The sequence below is a fragment of the Manis pentadactyla genome, chromosome 1 (assembly GCF_030020395.1).
Source record: "Manis pentadactyla isolate mManPen7 chromosome 1, mManPen7.hap1, whole genome shotgun sequence".
Taxonomy (NCBI): Eukaryota; Metazoa; Chordata; class Mammalia; order Pholidota; family Manidae; genus Manis; species Manis pentadactyla.
The window spans coordinates 167,423,294-167,448,049 of NC_080019.1; the positions used below are offsets into that span (position 1 = coordinate 167,423,294).

Here is a 24,756-nt window from a genome sequence, read left to right on the forward strand (position 1 = left end):
TTGTCATTTCCAGTGAATGGCATCACCTTGTACTCAGTACTCGTGTCAGAAACCTTAGAATCACTTTGACTTTGTTCCTTTTACAAAATCTCACCAACCCACAAGTCCTACCAATTCCTTTTCAATGCTGTCAACATCCCTACTTTTTTAAATCACTTTTGCTATATCATCCTTCTTGTTTGAATTCTTGTATCTATTTAACTGATGCTTGAACTTACTCTTATTCTTACCAGCCTATTCTCTCTATGATGGTCAGCTTGCTCTTTTTAAAATGGAAAGTTAAAGCTCCCCTATTGAAATTTTCTCATGGTTTACCATTACTGTTAGAATGAAGCCCAAAATACTTAATTTGACCTATAAGAATATCCTTTACATGGACCCTTGCTCCCTCTCTGGTATCTTATGCCATTCTCCTAATTCTATTTTCATCAGCATAAAGCAAAAAAAAAAAGGACTCAAGGACCATTCCTATGAGTAAGATATTACCTGAAGATCAGGAAGCTGCTACCACTCCTGGGCTGGAGCCCATCAGCCTTTAATTCTCTTTAATAAGCTGGAGACCCACTATCTGTTTCTGTTGATGTTGGAGCTAAGTAGGCACTTGCCTTTCTATAGATGCTGCTAAAAACCTTTGGGGATTGTTGGAGTCCAGAGTCTTCCACCACTTCGTTTGCTGCTACCAGAGGGTCCCCAAGAAGCAAAAAAAAAAAAAGGGAGGGGGGGCTTCCTCATTTCTCCTATTCTAATGTCCTGCCAGTGGCAAAGTTAACAGGAAATGTGCTGACAAAGGAGTCTGCAAAATGTAGTATGCTAGCTTCCAGCCCCTGTGATTCAGAGAGCACAGAAGGTCAGAAATGAATCAAGAGCTACACACAAATAACTGGCATGTGCTCCCATTCCAGTTCTTCAGATTAACCAACCTTTGGGCTTTACACTGAAACCTTTTAAGACAACACACACAAACATGCACACTGTTTCCATAGGGCTAATACTAATTTATTTTCTGTGTCTTAGCTTAAACAACAGTTCACCAGTGAAGCAATTTTTTGACCCCACAATATTAACTTGGGTCCCCTAATATGTACTCTCTGGCACCCTGTGCCTTTCTTTACAACAGTAATAACATTGTGACTAAAAAAGTGCATAATTAATTCATTTAACACCTGCTTCCCCTGACAAACTGAAGAGTCTTTGAAGAAAAGGATCTCTGTGTCTTCTTTGTTGCTACATCTTCACTGCATGGAGCGTGAATGATCTGGAATAAACATTTGCTGAATAAATGAAATGTGTCTTCTATCACAGCATTTGAAAGGGTAGTTCCTTCATTCATTGTCAATAATCTCTCCAGGGACAAAATATTTAATAGTTCTGAAAGGGTATTTTCTCATTAGGCAAAAGGGTCAGTTTCTCTGGGATTTCTCTCATGCTGTTATAAATACAGAGATTGGCAGAAATGACATATTAGCTTCTCTGTGAGTTGTATTAGAAGCATGAATGCTTAGATCTTTTTCAATAATATAGTATATTTCACAGTGATTTAAGTAACCATGGAAATAGTTATGGCAATAGGAAAAGACAAGTTCAAGGAATTAAATAGATGGAATTCTTACAAATGTATAAAGGGCAGAGTAAAAAGGACAAAGAAAATTAGAAAGCGAAGACTGCCTCTAATTCTGAGATTCTAGCCCTATAGGTATAGAATCACATACGAAAATAACAAAGCCTGCTTACTTGTTTACCCAACTATTCACATACATTTTATACCAAAGTAATATTTCCAGACAGTGAAGGGCAACAGCTAAGCATTAAAATATTTGATCATGAGAGGTATAGAACTTATGCCCTTGGCCAGTTGAAATTTCAGGAATTATAACTGGTGCCCTGCTGAGATTTTATCAAGGGACTCTTGATCTCTGGCAAGAATGCTGAATGTTGTTAGGATTAACAAAGCAGGTAAGGGCTGATGGTGCATCATTGCAAATTTTACTGTGGAGTTCAGTGTGGATAGGAAGGCAGAAAAGCCAGAATGGGAATAATGGATTAAGATAAGTTGCTAGAAGATGAAAACTGGAAGACAAAGAAGAAATTCAAGTGAAGGTAAACTGGTAGGAAAACAGGAAGCTAGGTTAGAAAAAGCTCTTCAGTAAGAGATTCCCACTGAAACCAAAGATCCTCAGGAAGCCCCCCCAACTCATTTGATAGTTTGCTAGAGGGTTCTCAGAACTCAGTGAAACACATTTATTGATTTCTTATGACACAACTCAGGAACAGCCCAAGGGAAGTGCTGTATAGGGCAGTACATGTGGAAGAGGAACAGTTCCCTTGCCCTTTCTGAGTGCAATGCCCTTCCAGCATCTCCATGTCTTCACCAACCTGGAGCCTCCCTGAGCCACTTTGGTTAAAGTTTTTGATGGAGGCTTTATTAAGTAGGCATGATTGATTAAATAATTGGGCAATTGATGATTATGTCAATCTTCAGCCCCTCTCCCCATACTGGAGGTGGGGGGCTTGGGGGTGGGACTGAAAATTCCAACCCTCTAGTCATGTGATTGGTTTCTCCAGCAAACAGCCCCCATTCTCCAAGAGGCACCTTCATAGTGTAAATGCAGATGTGGTTGAAAGGGGCCTATTATAAATAACAAAAGATACTCCTCTCACCCCATCACTTAGGAAATTGAGGGTTGCAGGAGCTCTGTGCCAGGAATCTGAGAGAGGAAGATCAAATATGTATTTCTCATTATATCACAATTAGTTTTCATCTGTCATTGTAATAAATGACCACAGACTCGATGGTTTACAGCAACACATATTTATTATCTTACAATTCTGTAGATTATAAGCATAACACTGGTCTCACTTGGCTAAAATCAAGGTGTGGGCAGGGTTGCATTCCTTTCTGGAGGCTAGAAGTCTTTTCCATCTTCCAAACACTGTCACATTCCTTGGTTTACCGTCCTTGCCCTCTGTCTTCCAAGCCAATAACATGGCATCTCTCTGACCATTTTCTGTAGTCACCTCTCCTTCCAACTCTTCTCTTTTAAGGACTCTAGTGATTACATTGGGCCTACCTGAATAATCCAAGGTATTCTCCCTATTTTTAAAGTCAGCTGATTAGCAACCTTAACCATTTGCAAATTTGATTCCCCTTTGTCATGTGACCCAACATATCCCCAGGTTTGGGGGATAAGAATGTGGACATCTTTGAGGGACTGTTATTCTGTCTGCCACAGAAGGTACACTGCAGAAGTTTGTAAACAATACAAAAGGACACTAAATTAGCACAGTCTGGTTAATGGCAGGTAGAGTTTATCAGAATTGGTTTCAAGATTTCAATTGGATTTTGGGAACAAGAGACATCAAAATTCTACTCCCAGTGAGACAGGGACCATGGATGTAGTCAGAGTAGGGTGAGGGCCTCTGGAGCGGGCAGGGTGGGATATTAGCAGTCAGAGCAATGTAACTACATGCAAGGAAAACCCCTGCTAAAACTCTATGTTAAACATTGAGCTCTAGAATCATTCTTCAGTGAAATCAGTTAATGTTCCCCAGATAAAGAAGAGTAGCACACGTTTTATTATGCTAATCATTTGTAACCATGTGTAAGATTCACTTTAGCATGCTAAAGGGTCCAGGCCTATGTGCTGTCTTTCCTCCTTCACATTTGACTAGGCGATTCTGCAAACTGAGCAACTAACTTAGCATGTAGACCCAGCTGTAAACAGCATAGTAAAGGGCAGGAAGAATTCCATCTTGAAGATAAGATTGCATTTTAACACCCAGGAAGTTCAAGAGGCAGGATTCTTTAGCAAGTAGACAATACCTCGGACCACCTTGGAAGCTGAGCAAGCAACCTTTGATATGCTCCCAGACCCAGGTACCAGTGTCCCGGAGAGAAATCAAGGCAGGAAATTCCTTATGTTAAGTTAATTTTTAATTTTCAGGGTCCACTTAAGAAGTCCACACCCCTAAACTCTTTTTCATGTTCTCAAAAAATCCTCAACTGCCTATAAAACCCCTAGACAACGCACCAACATGGACTCTCTTGTCCCCTCCTGGCGTGAGCCGGGAACTCTGTCCTTTCAATTTATCTCTAAAATAAAAACCTGTACCTTGATCTCCTACCTTGACCGTTTGTGAAGCTCATTCTTTGGTTCCGCAAACAAGAGCCCCGGCATCACCAGGTTGTTAATGATTGATAAACACTAATACTGCCACCGCCACCACTGGTACTATTACTACTACCACCACTACTACCACTATCACCACCACTACTATGACTACTATTACTACCACCACCAGTGCTAGTATTACTACTACTAGTGGTGATAATAATAGCAAGAACAAAAACTAATACCTTTTGGGCTTTATGTATCAGGATTGTTCTAAAGTCATACATGAACCAGCTTTTATCCTTTAAGCACTGTGAAGAAGGAATACTCACTTTCCCTATTTTCACATGAGGAAACTAAGAGAATGAGTAATTTGCCCAAGGTCACAAAGTAGAGGATTTGAACTGAAACCCAGGCAGTGAAGCCCCAGGGCTGTCACACTGCATCATTCAGTCTCCGCATGTGTTACCCTTGGGTTGAGAGACGCAGAGTAGCTGATGAGTCATGTGTTTGGGGTTAGATACCAAGGGGTCCAAGTTAGAAATAAAGTTTTAGGTGAATAGGGCAGGATCTGTTGAAATATCTGCAGTGGAAAAGTAGCTCATTGTAGTGAACCTATACAAACACCAGATTTCTTCAGTTCAATTCAATCTAAATATAACAGCAAAATCATTCACAAAACTGTATTTTCTTTTCCTTTTCTTTCATTAAACAACTGTTTATTGGGGAATGATAATGTAAAAGAAACTACTGGAATTATATCAGTTTTAGACATACCCATAAGAATTAAAGGAATTAAAGAAATAATATAACATAAGGTAGAAGTAAATTCTAAAATTTGCCCAATGATATGGTGGCCACATCATATTCAAACCACTGTAGGAATAAGCTATTTTGTTTTAAATACTAAAATTACTTTGAATTTCCTCCCTTCCATTCACTTTATCACTGCTCAAGTGTAGACCTTCATTCTCTCTGCTCTAACAACAAGTTTCTCCAAAGTCCCCCGACATTCCATCCATCCTCACCTTCACACTGCTCTCTGACTTTAGCAAACCTAATCTTGTCATTTCTCAACTCAAAATTCTTCACTTGCTTCCATGATCTACCAGCTAACATCTGAACTTCTTGTTTAAAAACCCCCTACCTACCCATCTAACTTCATTTTTCCCTTTCCTCCTAAATCCCCTTTCATGTCGCCCTCTGGCAGCACAGAAATACTTGTGGTTCCCAAAACACACCATACTGTCTTGCCTCTGTAACAGATGGAAGGTTACAGATTCCTATTTCCTTCTGCTGCTTTTACCCCATACATACGGAAAATTCCTAGTCATTCTTGAATACTGTTCAAATGCTGTTAGGCCTTCCCAGTCTCTTATAGGCAGACCTGGGACTCCTCCTGTGCTCTCTCCTATACTGTATATCCTCCACTATTTGCAAGGAGATTGCTATTGGTGTTTGGGATTAGGACTTGGATTTTTCCATTCCCAGCACCCGTCATGGAATCCAACACACTGTCTCTCAATCACCTTTGCTAAGTTAGCCTGCTCTTTATTTCACCTACCATAATGCTATGGCATAGCTTTTCTTTTTACCTGAGTACAAGTTCCTCAAACTGCACTCTTTGGAATCCTGGGGCTCCTACAAAAGAGTGTATATTATATAGAGTTAGGCTTTGGATAGCTGTGTGAAATGTGTGCTTGTTTCCATTGTAAGTTTAGGAGAGAAGTCCAATTCTTCTTTCCCCAAATGATCCCCTTACCTTTTAGTTCTATGGTTCTCAGGAACAATGGAAGTCTGCAGAAGAAATAAATCACCTAAACCGCCTAAAGTTAGACATTTCCATCTGTTCTTTTCATAATCTAGATGAGGGAGAAGAAACACAGCTCGTATGTACATATGGCTAAAACACCAACATAATTATCATCAAATTTACTTATTTTAAACCTACCTTTACTTAACCTGGATTATTGCCAATGCCGTAGAACAAATTTTGCTCATTTGCCTTATTGTTTTTATTTACATTAATTGACAGTTTGATGTTGGCTCTGTTATTTTTAACAGTTTGAGTTAGAGAAAAATAGCTGTTACAATGGAAAGTTTTGGGAAACAGTCGCTGAAAATCAAGCATCTAACAGGGAAACAGACACTGTACTGTTTTCCCGAGGGAACTCAATAGCAGGGTACTATTATATAGGGATTGGAGGGGGTCTCCACACCAAAATGGGGAACACTGAGGTGATCCACATATGTGAATTGTAAGGAGCCATTTCAACTTTGCAGCTGAAGGAACAAAGGGAAAAGCTGGGTGATAATTCAGAAGATCAGAGGAGCAACACTGCTGAGCTAGGGCTCAGACCTCTGACAAGTGGGCACAGCTTGGCTGGTGCTGACCTCTGAGGGGTCATGATGAGTTTGGTTCTTAGAGTAAAAGTAGAGGGAGGCTGGAACCAACTATTGATGACAGAGTAAACGGTATTAATGTGAGGTGATGCTGATAGGAGAAGGAGGCAAACAGAAAGGAACATGTCTCTTCTCCGCTACTCTGGCTTTCCAGCATTCCTCCAGCAACTTCCACTGATAAAACTGCCTAGAAGTCATCTGGCATAGTTTGCAGAGTCTCAGCCCCAGGATTATAAACTCAGTGTGTGGATGTATTGAGTATGGAGTGGAGAGATGCTTACTTCATAAGCAGCACTAAGATAATTAGATAGAGAGTCTTAAGCAATGGTCTTTTAGAATAACTGTCTTCCAGCTTTAAAAATTCAGTATGGTCATATACTCAAGCCTTAAAAAATTAACATTCTTTTTTGAATTTGTCTGCCATTAGACATACACTTGAGTATGCTTTGTCACTATAGTTACCATTTAATCATTCAATCTGGGACTATATAGCATATATTGTTCTAAGTGGTTGGCTTTCAACAGGGAAAAAAACAGGTTCCTGACCACCCTTGTGGAACTTTCATTGTACTGAAGGGAAAACAGAAAATAAATAAAGACATAGTATGTCAGATACTGAGTGCAATGGAGAAAATAAAGCAAGTTAAAAGGGGATAAGGATTGGGAATGTGAGAAGCTCTTTCATATGTGGTGAAGACTTCATGATAGAATGAGATTTGAACAAAGACTTCAATGATAGAATGAGAGTTGAGCAAAGGAAAGACCTAAAGGAAAAATGAAGGAGAAACCAGTATGGGGAAGATCTTTTCAATAGATTGTAGTTGCCTATGGTAAATGGGAGATGAAAATTTTGAAAGTGGAAGACTTTTTTGTGGTTTTGCAGTTTGTTTGTTTTTAACTATTTGCATAGTTTGACTGTGGCAGACTGTGAATCTAACCAATTAACAACTTGTTTTCAATTACAGTACCAAGTTCAAACATTCCACAAAGCATTGCTCATCACTTCCACTGAGGGAAAAGCTATACTTCTTCATGCAGCAGGTTATAAAAATTTGCTGATGGTAAGAGGAACTAGCTGAAGTATATACTGGCCTACCTCTACTATAAAATACTTCCTTTGTTTCAGTCAGCTATGAAATTCTAATAATAGTTTCAAACCTTTAATTTGGATTACTTGAGTAAATGTAAAATGTTCAGCATTATACATCATTACTTCTTTGTTAAGAGGTCAATGTTGTGGACACCAACGTACTCTTAACCTACAACAGTGAAATCATTGTTGGCATTAAAATGGTGTTACTTTTGTTCAGATAATCTTTTTACTTGGAAGATACATGCATACTCTGGGTTCAAAGGTGCCTGAAATATTAATAAATTTGCTATATTTAAATATTCCTTCAACTAGTTTATCACCCAAACAATAAAAGCAAACTTACCTGTAAAGTTAGAAAGCTAAAAATGGTACAAAACCCAGTAATGATCTCATGTCAAAGATTTTAAAAAATCAACAATAATTGTAGCATTGAAGAAAAATGAACTATATCATGTAATGTAAAATCTTTTTCTGTAGTCAGTAATAGTTTCCAACAGGAAAGCTTGGTGGGGGTGGGGTGGAGGTATGTCTTCACTTGAGAATGTAAGACTGGACACTTAGAAAGTAGAAGTTTGAGTTACCTCAGTAAATTTGTTAACTTTAAAAGGATTCTTAAGAGGTCAGTAGTGCCACTGAAAGGTAAGAACTTGTTTCTGGCAGGAAAACCACTACACAGGGCTTATAGCAGTTGTTTTCAACCTCTGTGCCTGGGTTCCACTAGTTGGCAAATAGGAATAATAGCAATTGTTACCTTCCCTAGGAAGTATGCTTTGACATCCCTGGCTGAAGATGCTATATCAACACAAATCATTAATATTAGGACATAATGCATGTATGCACATAAAACACCAGCATGGTGCTCTTTTAATGCTTATATAAAGTCTATAAATACCGCTCTTCCATGCTCTCTCTCTACTTTAGGTCAGAGGAGAATAAAATTATAGTATGCCAACAATCCAATTTCTCAAAACATGGAGGAAATGTGTTTTTTAAAGCTCCCTATCATTCTTCTGAGACGCGCTAAATCTGTTAATCCCTCATGGTCTCTGTAGCAATTGCACGATGGCCCCCATATTAAACCTTTGGCACCTTTTCAAATGTTGGCTAAATTACTTTTTGGGGAGACAGGAACCAACAGGGAAAGGCTGGGGGATGAAATTGGCTAATGATATTAAAATTTTGGTTGTTTTTAACATTTAACTGAGTACCAACAAAGTGCTAAAATGCTACCTAAGCAGATAATTAGCTAGTTACAGTGGGCTCTGGCTAAATTTAGCAGCGAAATTAGGTTTAGGGAATGCAAAAATAGGAAAAGAAATTTTCTCAAGGGAAATGGTGGTGTCAGCACAGCTGAGGAATGTCACAATAGCTACATTTCGTCAGTTATGATCATCATCAGGGGATCTCCCGGAGCGATGCAGGACAAGGTTTATTCCTAAGTGCGTCCTGAGGAGAGGTGATGGAAAGGAATGGCTGCAGGAAACGGGGTGGCAGAGGCAGGGAGGAAGGGAGTGGAGGAAAAGAGGCACTTAACCGAACGCTGGGAAACAGGATAGGAGGCGGAAGTTAAGGAAAAAAAAGAGGGGGCAGGGGTAGAATGGTGTGTAGCCTTGTAGGTAAGTAAAACATTGTAAGCCAGTGGGTGGAGAGACCCTAGTGATTAAAGGGGCGTGATCTTGGGGGTAGGCAAGCATTAGTTTGGCTGCGACAGGGGACTAATCCTTGCTCGACTTTTTTCTTATTGGAGAACATTTGTGGCTATTTGGTGGAGACGGCACCACCCACATACTCTAATGGTGTCAGGACTGAGGACATGTGTCCTCTGCCTCCGGTGCCCCTCGGACAGTCCAAACCGTCCACCACCGCCGCCGAACCGCCGGTGGCTGTGGCTCGGAGGTCAGGCAACTAAGGCTGTGCGTGGCGGGCGGACGAAGAGGGCAGGGCGCGCAGCCACCTCGGGTGAGAGGGTCGCAGAGGATCACAGACGCTTCTCTTACAGGCAGATGTTTAATAGTCTCCAAGGTCGCTTTCCCGCCATCAGTTTAAAGGGAAACAGGCAATGAAAATAATATTACACGTGCGAACATGCAAATGAAAGAAAACCAAAGAAAAACACCACCTAGGCGCTCCGAAAGGGGAAATCCGTGGCCTCCTGTTGCCAGTCGCCCAGCGAGGACAGCTGACAGCCGGGCAAGCAAGAGCGAGAGAGCAAACCCTCGGGTTTCCCTCTCCTCGCCCGGCTCCGCCGACCCTTCCACCAAGCCGCCTTCCCAGATAAACGATTAAGAAAATTGCCAGTGCAAACGTGCTGCGGAGGGCTGGGGGGAAGTGGGCTGGGAAGTAGGGAGGGAATTCGGAGAACACAGCTGTCCCGGGAAGCAAGAAGGAGAAAGTCTCTCCTTTAAGCCCGAGTCCCCGGCGAAGAGGGAGGTGACGAGTCCTGCAGGCTGCGTCTAGCTTCCCAGACAGGAACCTTTAGCATGGGTAACGGAAGGGCAGCCCCGTCCCACTCCCCCTCCTCGTCCCGGGTCCCCGCCAGAGGGAGAGCGCCGCCCGGGTGAACCCAGCAGCGCGTAAGCTCCGCCGCCCTCCGCCTCCGTCTGCGCCGGGGCCGCAGTGGACCCGCGAGGGGCGGGGTGGGCGAGACCATTGGAAAGGCCGGGAAGAGGGGGAAAGAGGGGCGGGGCCTACTAACCTCTTCCAGATTTTCCTGTGCTCTTTATAGCACGGCTTTGGGAGAAACCTCGTTATCAAAGTGGAGAGAAGAGCTTTTTTTGAAAGGGGAGGAGCGTGTGTAGGAACGGGGTATGGGTGGGAGGAGACGCTCCTCGCACTCCGGATCAGACGGGAGCTGAGTTGGGCGGGGCGGGCGGACGGCTCCCCGCGCCGACTCTGAGGGTCGGTTTGTTCCCCCTCCCGCGCGGGCGGGGTGGTGCGCTCCGAGTTCCCAGGAGTTCGAGGCGGGCGGGTGCCGGGGGGAGGGGAGTGGCGGCGGCGACGGCGGGCGGCTCCCGCCTCAACCTCGGCAGTGGCGTCAGCGACGGCGGAGTCGAGGTAGCCGCTAGCTCTCGGCTGAGTGTCAGCCTGCGGCGACGCCTCAGGAGCTGGGAGTTGGGGACGCGCGCGCCGGACCTTCCGCCGCCGCCCAGAGCCTGAGGCGCCGGGGCCGGGGAGCCGGGGGCCGGGCGAGCGAGAGCGCCGGGGGGAGGGCGGGGGATGGCGCGGACCTCGAGGCCGGCCCCGCTGTGTCCCGAAGGCGGCAAGGCACAACTTTCCTCCGCCTCTCCCCCCGGAGCCGGGTCCCTGCCGCCTCCCCCGACGCCGCCGCTGCCGCCGCTGCTGCTGCTGCTCTTCCCGCTGCTGCTCTTCTCCCAGCTCTGTGGTAGGTGAACCCCGGCGTCCGGCGCGGGCTGAGGGAGGCGCGACGCGGAATCCCGGCGCCGCGGCCGGGCCGGGCCGGCGCGGGCCGCTCTCGCGACGGCCAGGCGGTTGGCTGCGCGAGCGGGGGGCCGCGGACTTTGGCTGGAAACTTTTGGCCGCGCCCTGGGCGAGGCCGGGGCAGGGCCGGGGCCGGCGAGTGCGGCGCTGGCCACCGCTCCCCTCCCCCGCGGGGGCGCCGCGGCCGGGCGGAGGGTCGGCCCCGGCGTGCTGCTTTCTGCGCGGTGGCCGCGTGCTTCGCGCTCGGGGCTCCTCCGGGTTTGCTTCGGGACCGTTACTCCCTTGCTCGTTCGCGGAGGAAGCCGAGAGCGCGGACTTCTACGGTGCGGGGATGCACGTTTGTCGCCGCCTTTTTTTCTCCGTGAAACTTGAGCTGAGAGCCCGACACCTTTAGGGACTGGAGCCGGGCGGAACGAAGCCTTCGAGTCCTGTGCCTCATTGCTTTCCACTGTGGAGAAGGCACCATTGTCAGCCCACTCTGCAGCATCCCCCGCAGGCAGTTCTCTCCGGTCCTGCGGCCCCATTCTGCCCTGGCTGCTTCTGCATGGCTTTGCATTGAGCCAGTGGCTGCTTTACAGTTTGTGGGAAATCTCTCAGACTGTGTTTATTTTAGCTAACCCAATTTGTCCTCAGGACTTCGATTTATGGATTAAATACCTGAGGGGATCGACTGTGCCCCGGCTCTTCTAATAAAAAAATTTCCCACACCTTTTCCCGGTAGCTTTCTTCCTTCATGTTATGTTACAGTTTTTTTCTGTAACATTTGGAAGTTAGTCTCTTTTTAAGATATATTCCTAGGTATCGGAGACTAGAAACCTACTTGTTCAGGATCATGTAAAAAATCTGCCTTACCTGCAAGAAAGGTGGACGTTAAGTGATCACTAGTGGAAGGCAGTTATTTGGAAAAAATACGGCCACCAGTCTTTGGGGATTAGCTTGTCTTTTGGTAATACTGAAACATTGCAGGATGTTTTTCATTCGAAGGCTATCACTTGGTGAGTAAGGTGGAGAAACAAAACTAACGCTTACTTAGATAGCTTATCTAAGACGTTTTTACTGGTACATAGGCTGCTGTTGGATCTCAGTGTTTGATGAAATCGTAAAAGACACCAAAAGCTTTACCAATATATATTAAAAGGAGAGATGTGTGTGAATTTCATATAGTGTAATTTAGAAGAAAAAGAATCCAGTTCCGGGTAGGTGTGTCAGGGTAGTTGCTATTGTGGGAGGCAAAGTTTTCAAGAGATTGAGTGCCCCTTATAGGCTGAGAATTTCCATTATCAAATTACCACCACGTTTCAAGCACTGTGAAGAAAGTTTCTGATTTACAGAGCATAGTATGAAAAGTGACATGTTATCTAATCTACATTTTCTGTAGCCCCACTCCCCAAATGTTTAGTTCCACAATTCTTAATGTAGTTACCTCCTTAAATTGATGCAAGATTATATATTAAATTTGTGTACTGTTCTTTTCCATTAAGGAGAGTTGTGGATTACAGTTGGGTGGGAGGAAAGTTGGAGGAGGTGTTAAACAGTTTACTGTCCTCCTCAGATTGTGTTAACGGCTGAGAATATTATTTGTGTCACTAATAAAGTCTTGTCTACCTAGGCAAAGTCCTATGGGAGACTGAAGGTAATATGTACAACTGATACAAAGAAATATAATTTAGGTAATAATTTCGTAGCAGTTGTGAAAATGAAGTGTTGATTACTTTTTGAAGGAACACACTGGTTTTTCACATGGAAGAAGAGAATATGCTTTTAAAAAATGTTTTTTAATAATTTGCTATTGAAAGAACTTGGTATTTTATTTTAAAGTCCTAAAAAGGCAAGCAGTATAGTATAGGCAGATGGACTGTGATTTAGTGGAGGTGTAAATTGAAGTTTTTAGAGTCCTGTCTGCTTGTAGTTGTAGACACAGACACTAGCTTTGTGTTACTGCATACTGCTCATTTAAAGAGCTTTTTTGGTTTATAGTGTTATAACACCCTAGTTTGTGAATCTTTATGACAAGTTTTTTCCATCAACCTCTATTTTAAAATTCAGTCTTTGAGTAGGGCACAGTTCTTGTGACTTAAGGATGCTTAGTATATATGGAAACAATTTTCTTCCTGTAACCTGTTTGTTGATCTAACATGCATAGTACTACTTATCAGGTTTGGCATTTACTAATATTTGACTCTGTAGTCAGTTTTAGAGTTGAAAAAAATTTTAGGCTTTAGGGCTTTAGAGAGATGACTATCTGATTTGTTAATCAGAATGCTTTACTTGTTCTATCACAGATCTTTTTTTCTTTTTGCTTCTATTTTTGATATGCTGCTTGCATTTAGCATGGCCTTAACTCTGCTCAACTTCTGCAGTATCATCTATTAGCAGAAGATAATTTCATATCGTATTAATTTGACTGCCAAATAAACCCACACAATTGGTAGACTTGATATTCTGAAGGCTACAGAATCAGATTTGCTGTTTGAGGGTGTACATCATCTTTTTTGAGGAACTAAACTTTTGAAATGAGAACTTTACAGGTTAACAAACTCAGTTGCTTTTTTCTTTTTAAGTCTAAGAAATCCCTAGGTATAAAAGTTAAAAGGGACTAGGTTTACAACAACATGTGACTTGATAAACCTCGTTTATTTAATTCTGGGATTCGTTATTTCTTGATAACGGCATTAACCAATTTGTAGGTGATTAAATTTATCTCACTTTAACTTCCAACATTTTTTGTGAGAGAGAGAGACAATATTAGCAGGAATGTGGTATTAAAAAAGAGAAGGTAGACTATTTGACCTTTGTAAATTCCTGTTTGTATTTAGGATTCTATGACTTTCCACTTTCAGCAAGCTTTTATCTTAAGGTGGATGTCTAGAAGATGAGAAAAAAGAAAAAGAAGATCTAATGTGATATTAGGATCTTACAATATTGAGATGAATATAAAGGATATAGGTGATTATAGGACAGTTCAGTGTTTATGATAGAGGACTGCATGAGGTATTTGTGAGTTGCTAGGAAGAGGGATACCTAACCCATTAGATAAAGAATATTATCATGCTAGATGTAAGCAATGTATCAAAAGAAGCAAAAAGAAAAAAAGATCTGTGATAGAACAAGTAACCCATTAGATAAATTCATATTACATAAATATGAACTGAGAGAAAAAAAATTTTAAATCAGTTGAGTCAGATCTTACTGTGATTAGACTTGTGGTGTGTGGTACAAGTTTGTTCTCTGTACAGTTTACCGTTGGGATACTGTTCACTCAGTCTGATTCTGAAAAAAGACAGTCATTTACTAGCTGTGTGAATCCTTGGCAAGTTATTTCACCTAGTGAACTTACAATTTCATCTTTTAAAAAAAGGATAAAAACATCATCATCTTGCCTATAGAGTTCTTGTAAGAATTAATAAAAGAATAAAACACTTAGCAGAATATATGAAATAAAGTAAACATTCAAATGTTACCATTTATTAGAAGGTTGTAAGCCAACCAGCCTGGTATTCAGCATTCTTAAATTCTATCTTGAGTCTTGAATAACTAAGTTTTCAAGTTGATTGACTTGCTGTATTTGCACTTTATGTCTTTATTTTGAATGTATAGCCCAGTCAGTGAGTGGCCTTCATTTAATTTACTTCAGATAAATATGCAGGTGACCAATTTTCAGAATGTTAGCATGTTTCCATAGGTCACTTAAAATGTTAGTATTATATTGAAGATATGGAGCCTGAGAGGGGTGTCACAACTTTGCTTCTACTTTATCAAGTTGCTGATAGTATCAGGTTGGGGCCTGTAATACATATTGCCCATATGAATCTTTTTGCATCCTAAACAGACTTTGGAAAGTGAACCAAAATTAAAGGCAAGCAAAAAAAAAAAATCCTAGCTTTTCCTTTCTTACATTTAGCTATAGCTTCAGAAAAAGGAATTGGAAAAAGCTGGGCAATTAAGTGTTTGTGTGTGTGCATATGTATTTACTGTCTTTATGTCACTTGTGCTTCCATACATATATATATATTAAATTTAGTGATTCTGCAATTCTAACGTGCATTTTGTATCTGTACAGTTAAGGAATAGAATTTATGGCTTATTGCCTATTTGAAAATTATTGAAGAGAAGCCAGCTGTGATACCCTTGTTAGAAAATAAGAGTATTTTGACGTTCTGTAATTTACGCCTTAAAAATTAGTAAGAAAATAACATTTTTATAAAATTGTAATTTGTTAAAGTATTCCTGAAAAATGATAATAAGGACTATATGACTTGCAGAAGATGTGGCATTTAACTAATAATGCATATTAACATGTAAATATAGGATAAAATAAAATAATCCTTAACTCTAATGGAATGACCACTAAAGATGATTTTTTTGTGCCAGTGGATCTAAAAATCTAAGTACCATTATCACACTAAAATTGTCTCCAAAGTCTTGAATATGCATAATTTCCTGAATTTCATAACACTTATGATTTTTATTTTTATAATGGGCTCTGATAGTTTAATCATTTATTTAAATAAAATCTGTTGTAAATCTTACATGGTGATCCTTAAGTTTTTTTTTCTCAATGACTCATACTGTAGCATAGGTCACTAATTTAAAATTTTAGAGCTATCTCCTATAATTCTAGATACAGCCATATTTCAGGTACCGTAGGTGTTTTAGAAGGGACATCATATTGCATATTTATATTGTGAATTCTACATATTCTCTTTAATATAGCATTCAGGGTGATTGTTTTTTTTTTTTGCAACCCTAATTTAAAAGCAAGCAAGCAAGACCAACATTCATTCTGCTAATTAAGATGAGTAGGAAAGAACTATCTGTTGCATTGTGAATGGATATTCATAAACTGGAATTTGAGGCATGTTGTAAAAACCATACAGCCCGAAACTGAATTAAGTGGCTAAACGTGACAGTATGCTTTTCAACATTTAGATGATTATTTTGTAGGCATAAGATAGTAAATTGTATGACTATAGATAGGAGAGGCTATAGTTGTTTTTTTTTTTAACTATTTGCAAAGTTTTCTTTAATGCTTAAAAAAAAAAATCAAACTTGTTCTTATTTTAAATAGGTTGGTTATTGCATCCATTAAGAGGCTCTTGAGCCTCTCCGCCTAGCTTTCTTCAGAAAAATAAAATTTTTTAAAGGTGGGGGAGTCTATAAATCACTATTGTCAGCTGGGCAGGGGTCAGCAAAAATTGGTTGTGCGCTTGTGTTCAAATCCTAGTTACTAGAGAATCCTTTTAAAAACAATATTCCAAGCCCACTGTGGACTTTTAGCAAGAAGAGTGGTGAGTGGAGCTTGAGGATTGGGATATTTGTTTGTTGAGAGACATCTTCAGATGATTCTTCTTCACCTACAAGTACTATTACGCCATTTTTATTTATAATTTCATAAGGTATGACCACTTTTCTGAAAGTATTACACTCCACTATTTTTTCACTCTCATATATATCTTCATGTGCTTGGCATGTAGTAGGCACTCAAATTTCTTTATTTCAAGAGTTTAACAGCAAAATCAAAGTTACTCTAAAACCAACACTGCCCAGTGGAAATATACTGTGAGCCATATACAAAATTTTAATTATTCTCATGTCACATTAATAATAAAACAGGTGAAATTAGTCTTGATCCTACATTTTATTTAACACAATATAACCAAAACATAATTTCAGCATGTAATTGATACTCAAAAATTGAGGTATTTTACATTTTTTTCCTAGTATTCAAAATCTGATACGTATTTTTCTCTTACACATCGTAATTTGGATTCACTTTATTTCATGTCCTCAGTAGGCAGATTTGGCTGGTGGCTACCATTTTGGACACTGCAGGTCTAAACTAATTGTTGTCTATCTAAAGTAGGTTATGTCTTCTCCGGACCTAACTCAAAAGGCCTAAAATATTAGTTTTCTCTCTTGTTTAGTCAAACTCTGAAGTGTCCAGTTAAAGATTAATTTTCTCTGTAAAGCCTTCCTTCACCACTTCTTGCATACATACAGTGATACTTTCTTTGTAAAATAGTTACTCTTTATATTCATTATCTAGTACTTAATACAAATTTTTTTGTGATGTATGCTCTTTGCAGTAAAGATCTTGGCTCAGTCTTCATTGTATAAATAGGCCCAAATTAGTTTTTAAACTATATAGATTTTAACATTTGATTTTTTCCCATTAAAAATTTGGTTAAGGAATTGACCAGATTTGCTTTAGCATAAAATGGTATCAAGAGAATACTTGGTTTATGATTTTTATCTTCCATGTTGAAATAACAAAATAAAATAGAATAATAGCTACAATAAATAACTCAAAATTTCTCTGAATTTGATTTGATTTCTTATCTGATCCTAAATAATGTTCTAAATCCTTAGTCCTTGGAGGGCCTACCTTGGAGGTTTGGTGTTCCAACAATGTGACATGTGGTTTTTAGTGGAAAAAGCATACAAATTCTATTAATTTTTTTTCATGTTACTAGGTTTAGAGCGATGTTCACCAAGTGTTTCATGGGACTCTAGTCTCAGAAGATGTTTTTGGAGTAAAGTACCATGGTTAATACATTTGGGAATGGGAAAAACAAACCATATATAACCCCCTCATAGAAAAACTAATGTGCATTAGTTTTTTAATGGTCTAAGAAATTCTTCAGTATCATATACTGTTTTACAAACTAATTAAAAAATTCTTATGTAATAACTATTATGTTGCAGAAGTAATATTGTGCAGAACACACTATAGGAAATGTATCCTTAGAGAAGTTTGTGTATTTGATTTTATTTCTATCTTGACATTATTCCTGTTCCTACCTTTCAAGATGGAGGAATAAATATAAAATATTTATTTATTTAATACAGTAGAAAAGATTGATATTGCTTGATGAGATGATCTTCATTGTTGTTTTCTAAAAATTCTTTTTGCTCTCTTTAGTTCTGTTTATTCCTCATTGTCTTAGTCATTTTAAACCTGAGGTGTCTACAAAATTGATCTCTTTGGAGGAATACAGTTCTTCCTCTTTGGTATTGCATAATAAACTGTATATTACTTGCCCCAAAATATATATAATTTAAGTAGCTTCTGTAAGACATAGCTCACTTTATGTATTTTGCATCTCACTCTGGGTTTAAATTTTAGGAAAAAAGTTTGAGAAAGAAAATTTAAGAGCTAGTCTATTTTGTAATGGAAATATGTCAGTGCTGTTATTGGGAAGGACGTGAAAAACCAGAGGTGTACACATAAAAGTAGGTGCACACAGCCAGGACTTCTTGACTCTTCTAATGGCTTCAATTCAGTGGAAAGACAAAAATATTAATGATATGTTAGTATTGGCAAACTTATGGTAAGATCAGTTTCATATAATAACTATTTCTTTCAGTTATCCATCGTAGACATGATTGTCATTAAAATATCTTAGGCCATGGTTTTTGAAAATTATTTAATATGGTTTCTAATTTAGTCATAGCTACTGTAGGCTGGATTAAGATTGATGTCACAAGTGCCCTGTCATTGTGAACTACAAAACTCCATTCTCTTTTGGTTTAGATTAGAGATAATCATTCATAGCTGTAAGTTCAGTTTAATACTAAATGAGACAGTAAACTAGTTTTTAAATCTGTTTAGAGATACTTTGGTTCCTTTATTTTTAATGCAAAATTTTTGAAAAGCTTTACTATTTATTTTTTTATTGAAAAGATACAAGCAGGAAAAGGTAATAGCTAACAGTTCTGTCCTCACGAAGGGCACAAGGCATAGGATTTTTCATTAAACCAGGAGTCTATGTATGTTAATAGCTCTAGCAGCTACTCTAAATTTCTTCATTTCTGCTTGTTAAACTTAAGAAGTAAAAAATTACCACTTCTTATAGGCAATTCTGAGGTTATAAATATATGATTATTTTAATGTAATGATACATTTTTCATTTGCTTAGTACATATTAAAACCAGAATGAACTTTTAATATTGAAATAACAGTAAAAACTATTCTCTTTTAAGTTGTTACCTTCTGTTTGTTGTACACTGGTACAATGTCAAAGAATCTATTATTTTATTCTTTTAAAGTTGATATAGCCTTTACAGTTGACTGACTGACTTTGAATAATGGAAAGCATATCAAGGCTAGAGTTAGTAATACCTAGGAAGGCATCTATTCTTTGTTAGCAAGAAATAAGACTGTTTAGAGTGTTGACATTCTTTACTGTATTTAAGAATTTTTACACTTTTCAATGAAAAAACACTTTAAACTTTTAGATTTGTAAAGGTCACCAGCTATGGTAGCTATTTTGAAACCATGCATTGTTTATCAAACTTATTTTTACATTTGTATATAAAAGGATCTGGGTATTGAGACATTTTTGTTATATATATATGTACATATATATAAAACGGATAGTAAAAATGTTTACATTTACAAGTAGCTGGTAAAATTTATATACAGCATGACAAAAAGTCTCTTCTAAAAGCTTTAACCCTAACAGCATCTGTTAAAATATAAAATCTGTAGTTCCCTAAGAAACATACATATTTTTCTTTGAGGATACTCCTGTTGCTTTGCTGCCCTCTACAGTCATCTAAAATAGTCACTCTAGATTTTGTTCATCAGATGATTAAAATACTTCCTTGACCTGTGAGCTCGAAATTTCAGGAGTGGGTTGAGTAATAATACTTGACTGTTAAAATACAGAACATTTAGTTAAAACAGTTAATCTACACCATTAATGCAAAAAATAAAGGAATTAGAAATTGGAGCAGGGGATAGAATGGGGACTACTGGGCATCAATCAAGAAACAGGTGATACAGTACCAAGCAAGTGCTGTATGGTATGGTTTGGGGGATACCACAGTGGAATAAGACGTGGTGGTTTTCACAAGGTTATAAACCCAAAACCATCAGTAAGACTAACTGCATGTTGCTGTGTGTGTATGTGTGTGTGTGTGTGTGTGTGTGTGTGTGTGTATATTAAGATATTTGGAATAACATGCCAAGTTGTATGATACAGCCTAAAAAAAAGATAAGGCCTGGAAGAGTCAAAGAAAGCTAATTAGAGGAAGTGAAACTTTGATGTCTTCAAGGAAGAGAGTTCAGACAAGTAAAACAGTTATTGCAAAAAGGAAAGAAAGTATTAAACACAAAGCATCTGTTACACAGAAGGGATTGTATGAGGAACCTGGGAGTTTTTTTTATATTAAGAAACATAAAAGTTTCCTTGTTAGAACATGTGAGACTAGAAAATTGGGTGTGCATGTCTGTCTGTTTTAAACCCGCCTGTTTAACTTCTCTTTCATCCCTTATAAAATTGGCTAAATATTTCCTCTACAGAGTTGCTATGAAAATTAAATAAAATCCTTACTAAGTTGCAATAAAGTGCTTTATAATACAACTAAGAATAATACAAGGGAATATGACTCCTTAGAAATACAAGCAAAATGTTGGGTGATTATAGAACAGTTTAACTGGAAATGGATGAAGACTTACTAGAGGACCTAATTTTCTAGCTGGACCTTGAAGCAGAATTTAAATTTCCATTTGTGAGGCAAGGTCAATGAAAAAGGGCATCCCGGCTAAAAAATCATGGACTGTGGACTCTGTGGAAGGTTCATGTGGTTCAAGCATGAACTTTGTGGAGGAAGTCATGGGTTTTAAAATATTTTACTGATGCTAAGAAGATTAGACTTTGTGTGGTAGGCAGTGAGGGGCTTTTGGAGACACAACTACAGAATCTATCTGTGATTTTGAAAATATTAATATAGTTCTGACATCAATGTAAAAGATACATTGAAGATGTGAGACAAAAGTGAAAACCATTGTAATCATCCGAGGAAAGAGAAGATTGTGGAGATAAATGGCAATTTAGCAGGATTTGAAGGGGGAGGGATGAATCAGAGAAGTACATTGTGCGTATTTGGATATCATTGTGGGTGAAGAGGGAGGAGATGCAAATGAGTATGTTTCTCTCTTAAATGACTAGAAAAGGATGGTAAAAGGATTGGTTAATCCAGGAACTTTTGGGAGGTAGTTTAATTGCAGTGTCTCTGGGGCATATTTTAGAACTATAGTTGGAAATTTGTTCAGAGAGGGTAGGGGATAGGGTTGGAATTGGGAATTATTAGGATTGAGGTATTTGGATTCATTGAGATATTTGACAGAGCAGGCAGATGGTGAGGAGAGAAGGAAGAAAGGAGAGAAGGGAAGTTGGGAGGGGACTGGGAGAAATTTTCCAGATTGAGGTGTTTTGATTATATAAAGGGGAGGGAAAGAGGAGAGAAGTAATCTGGAAAAAAAATCTTAATTGATAGACCAGTACATTTAGTAATAAAGAGAAGTGCATGGATGATTCAGTAATTTAATAAAAGTAGTTAGAAAACAAGTCAAATTCCAAGAAATTAACAAATGAGGGGATAGTGAAGTAGTAGTGTAGTGTTAGGCCTAATCTTGAGAAAAATGGGATAGAGAAAGATTAGAGGGTAATTAGTGGGTGAGGAATAATGTGTCAGTTCTTATGGGCTGAATATTTGTGTAGACCTAAATTTATATATTGAAGCCGAAAATCACAATGTGATAGTATTATGAAAGTATTGGGAAGGGAGGTAATTAGGTTTAGATAAGGTCATGAGGTTAGAACCCCCATGATGGGATTAGCACCTGATAAGAAGAGGAAGAGATACTAGAGCTTCCTTTCTTCACCATGTTGAGGATATAACAAAGCAGCTATCTGCAAGCCAGAAGAGAGTTCTCAACAGAACCCAACCTGCTAGCACCCTGATGTGGCCTTCCTATTCTCCAGAACTATGATAAATAAATGTTTGCTGTTTAAGCCACCAGTCTGTTTTGTTACAGCAGTCTGAGCTTACTAAGATTACCACTCAAGGTTCTTAATTACGAACATTTCATTGTAACAAAATTAATTGAAGGATATTGGATAGTTCAGGTATGGAAATCAAGAACCAGAGCCCCCTTGCTCAATAACCATATCCATGACCACAGCTTTATGTCAAGGAGCAGTCTGTCAGGGTCATTGCTTACTGTCCCTTGAGACACTGGCTTTTAAAGCATTACCTCTAAAACTGGCATTGCTGTTCTTAGAAACTGGATATGGTTGCTGTATCGCAAGAGAATATATTTTCCATAGGTGTCCACTATATAAAGTTGAAGAAGGCTTTTTAATTTTTATGTTGAGATTTCTCTGTCCCTGGGAGGGAGGTGGGAGAAGCACATTGATATGGCAAGGTCCAGGAACTCAAAGTAAATAGAAAAAAAAAAAACAGATGAAAGGCTCATCTTTCTACTAGATAGAGATAAAGAAAGTGGGTAGGTGAAGATAAGAGAGGCTTCCAGGTATAAGAGAGGCAAGTTAGGAGAGGCCTTGTCATTAATGACAAGTCATTGATTTTGAGAATAAATGTGTGCTCTTGATGTTGGGACTTAGTAGAACCTTTGGGCAAAAATGAAATAAGACCTGAATTAAGAGTGAGTAAAATGTTGGGTCAATATTGAAGGCATGAGTTGGCATAACATTCACTTGTGAATGGTAGTGTGGAGGTACCAAGTTTATGTTTATGGTGGTTAGAATTAGCATTGTGTCTACCAAAGATTATTCTAGGTACTGTGACTAAGTAGTGATAAAAGAATGAAATGCAGTTTTGGGAACCAGTTGTATATTTATGTATTGAAGGAAGTGTAGTAGGAGCCAGACTAGTTGTTTTTTGAATATGATGTAATAGGTTCTTGCTGGAATCTTGGGAATGAAGAAATGATAGAGGGAAAGTAATATTTAAGAAATACTGATTTATCATAAGCAGGATAGTCTAGGCACAGAGTTATTAAGGCCTCAATTAGGGTAAGGCAAATAATACTTCTTGGTGATCTCATGATTTAAGGAGTGGTTAACAGTGCATTTGGAGTTTTTGCTGAAAACAAGGCTGAAGTAAGAATTAGACATTACATGGAAGGGTGTATTAGTTTTCTAGGGCTGCTGTAACACAGTAACACAAATTAGGTAGCTTACTATAGCAGAAATTTATTCTCTCACAGTTCTGGAGCCTAGAAATATGAAATCAAGGTTTGAGCAGGGTCATGTTCCCTCTTGGTAGAACCCTTTCTTGCCTAATCAGATCCTTCCTCACCTTACCTAGCTTCTGGTTATGGCCATCAATTTGTGGCATTCCTTGGACTGCCGCTGCATCACTGCAGTCTCTCTCACCACCTGGTGTTTGTTCTCCCTGTGTGTTTCTGTCATGGCATGTTCCTCTTATAAGGACAGCCCACCCTATTCCAGTACAGCCTTACGTACACTTGGATTTTAATCACATCTGCTAACACCGTATTTCCAAATAAAGTCTAATTCACAGGTACTTGGAGTTAGGGTTTCAACATAGCTTTTGACGGAGGCACAACTCATAAGGTAGTGATTCTTGTATTGACTGTGTTAACTGAGATTTGAGGCTTGATTTAAGTCAAAGTGCCATGTAAATACAGCATTTGAAGATGTGAGGTATATGAGCTGGTTTGAACAAGACTTGAGACATAGATTCATGAAATATTAAAACTTTTTATTGACATTTATTCATGGTAGGTGGTGCAGTTCAATGAACTATTACAAAGTGATCATATCCATGAAAACTACAGTTTGGTCAAGAAATCTACATACTCTAGAAGCCCCGTCACACTCCTTTCCAATAATGAATTCTCTCTCTTCCCCAGTAATAGCCACAATTCCCACTTCTAACACCATAAATTAGTTTTACCTGTTTTTGAACATTATACAACTCTTCTTTGCAGGTATTATGAGATTCATCCATGTTGTTGCATGTAACAGTAATATTTATTCTTTCTTTTTCTTTTTCCCTCTCACACCACTGCAGGAATCTGTTCCATAACTACTCCATAATTTATGAGTTTTAATGTTGGACAGACATTTGGGTTGTTTTCACTTTGACACTTTTGTGACTACCACTGCTATGAAAATCATTGTACCTCACTTTTGGTAGTGGAATTGCTGATTGGTTTTATGCATGTTTTTGTTGAAAAAGTTTTCTAAAGTGTTACAATTTATACTTACCACCAGGAGTTCATAAAAGTTCAGTTGCTCACATCTTCACCAGCCCTTTGTAACAGTATTGTCAGTATTTTTATTTTAATTTAAACATTCTGATCAATATGTAATGGTATAGTTGATATTTACTTAATGGCTGATCTAAGGATTATGGGCCATTTGAATATCTTCTTGTGAAGTGACTGCTCTCTTCCTAATGTATTCAGTTGGATGATCTTTTTGTCTTTTTATAGGTTTTTAGGAGTTGTTTATATATGTTAGGTATGAGCCCTTTGCAAAAATATCCTCTCCCACTCTGGCCCTTCAGTCTATAGTGGTTTCTAAGATCGAAGTTCCTTAGTATCTTTCTATGTAGTCAAAACCAATTTTTTTCTTTACAACCAGTTGTCTTATTTACAGAATATTTGTCTAGTACACCATCATGAAAACGTTTTTCTCTAGAAGCTCTTTTACCTTTCTATGATTTATCAAGAATTTATTTTTGTGATAATGAGGTAGGTTCTGTATTTTTTCTCCATTTACTATTCAGTGACCATCACCATTTATTGAAAAGACCCTCTGCTCTGCTGTGTTGCCTTTAAAATAAATCAAATAGCCATATATGTCGGGGTTTATTTTTGGACTCTCTTCTTTGTTCCATTTTCCATTTCACTACCTTTGCGCAAATGTCACA

The 24,756-nt window shown here is 38.9% G+C and overlaps 1 protein-coding gene across 2 annotated transcripts in view; it reads left to right on the forward strand.

Annotated features, from left to right (window-relative positions):
* The first annotated feature begins 10,439 nt into the window (after positions 1-10,439).
* NECTIN3 (nectin cell adhesion molecule 3) overlaps positions 10,440-24,756 on the forward strand; it is a 155,197-nt gene continuing 140,880 nt past the window's right edge. Inside the window, exon 1 of one of the 2 annotated variants that reach the window (XM_036933108.2) lies at positions 10,440-10,987. In XM_036933108.2, coding sequence (XP_036789003.1) covers positions 10,822-10,987 — 166 coding nt within the window. In that variant the 5' untranslated portion in view covers positions 10,440-10,821. The remainder of the gene's footprint in view (positions 10,988-24,756) is intronic. The other variant, XM_036933107.2, reaches the window with a different exon arrangement.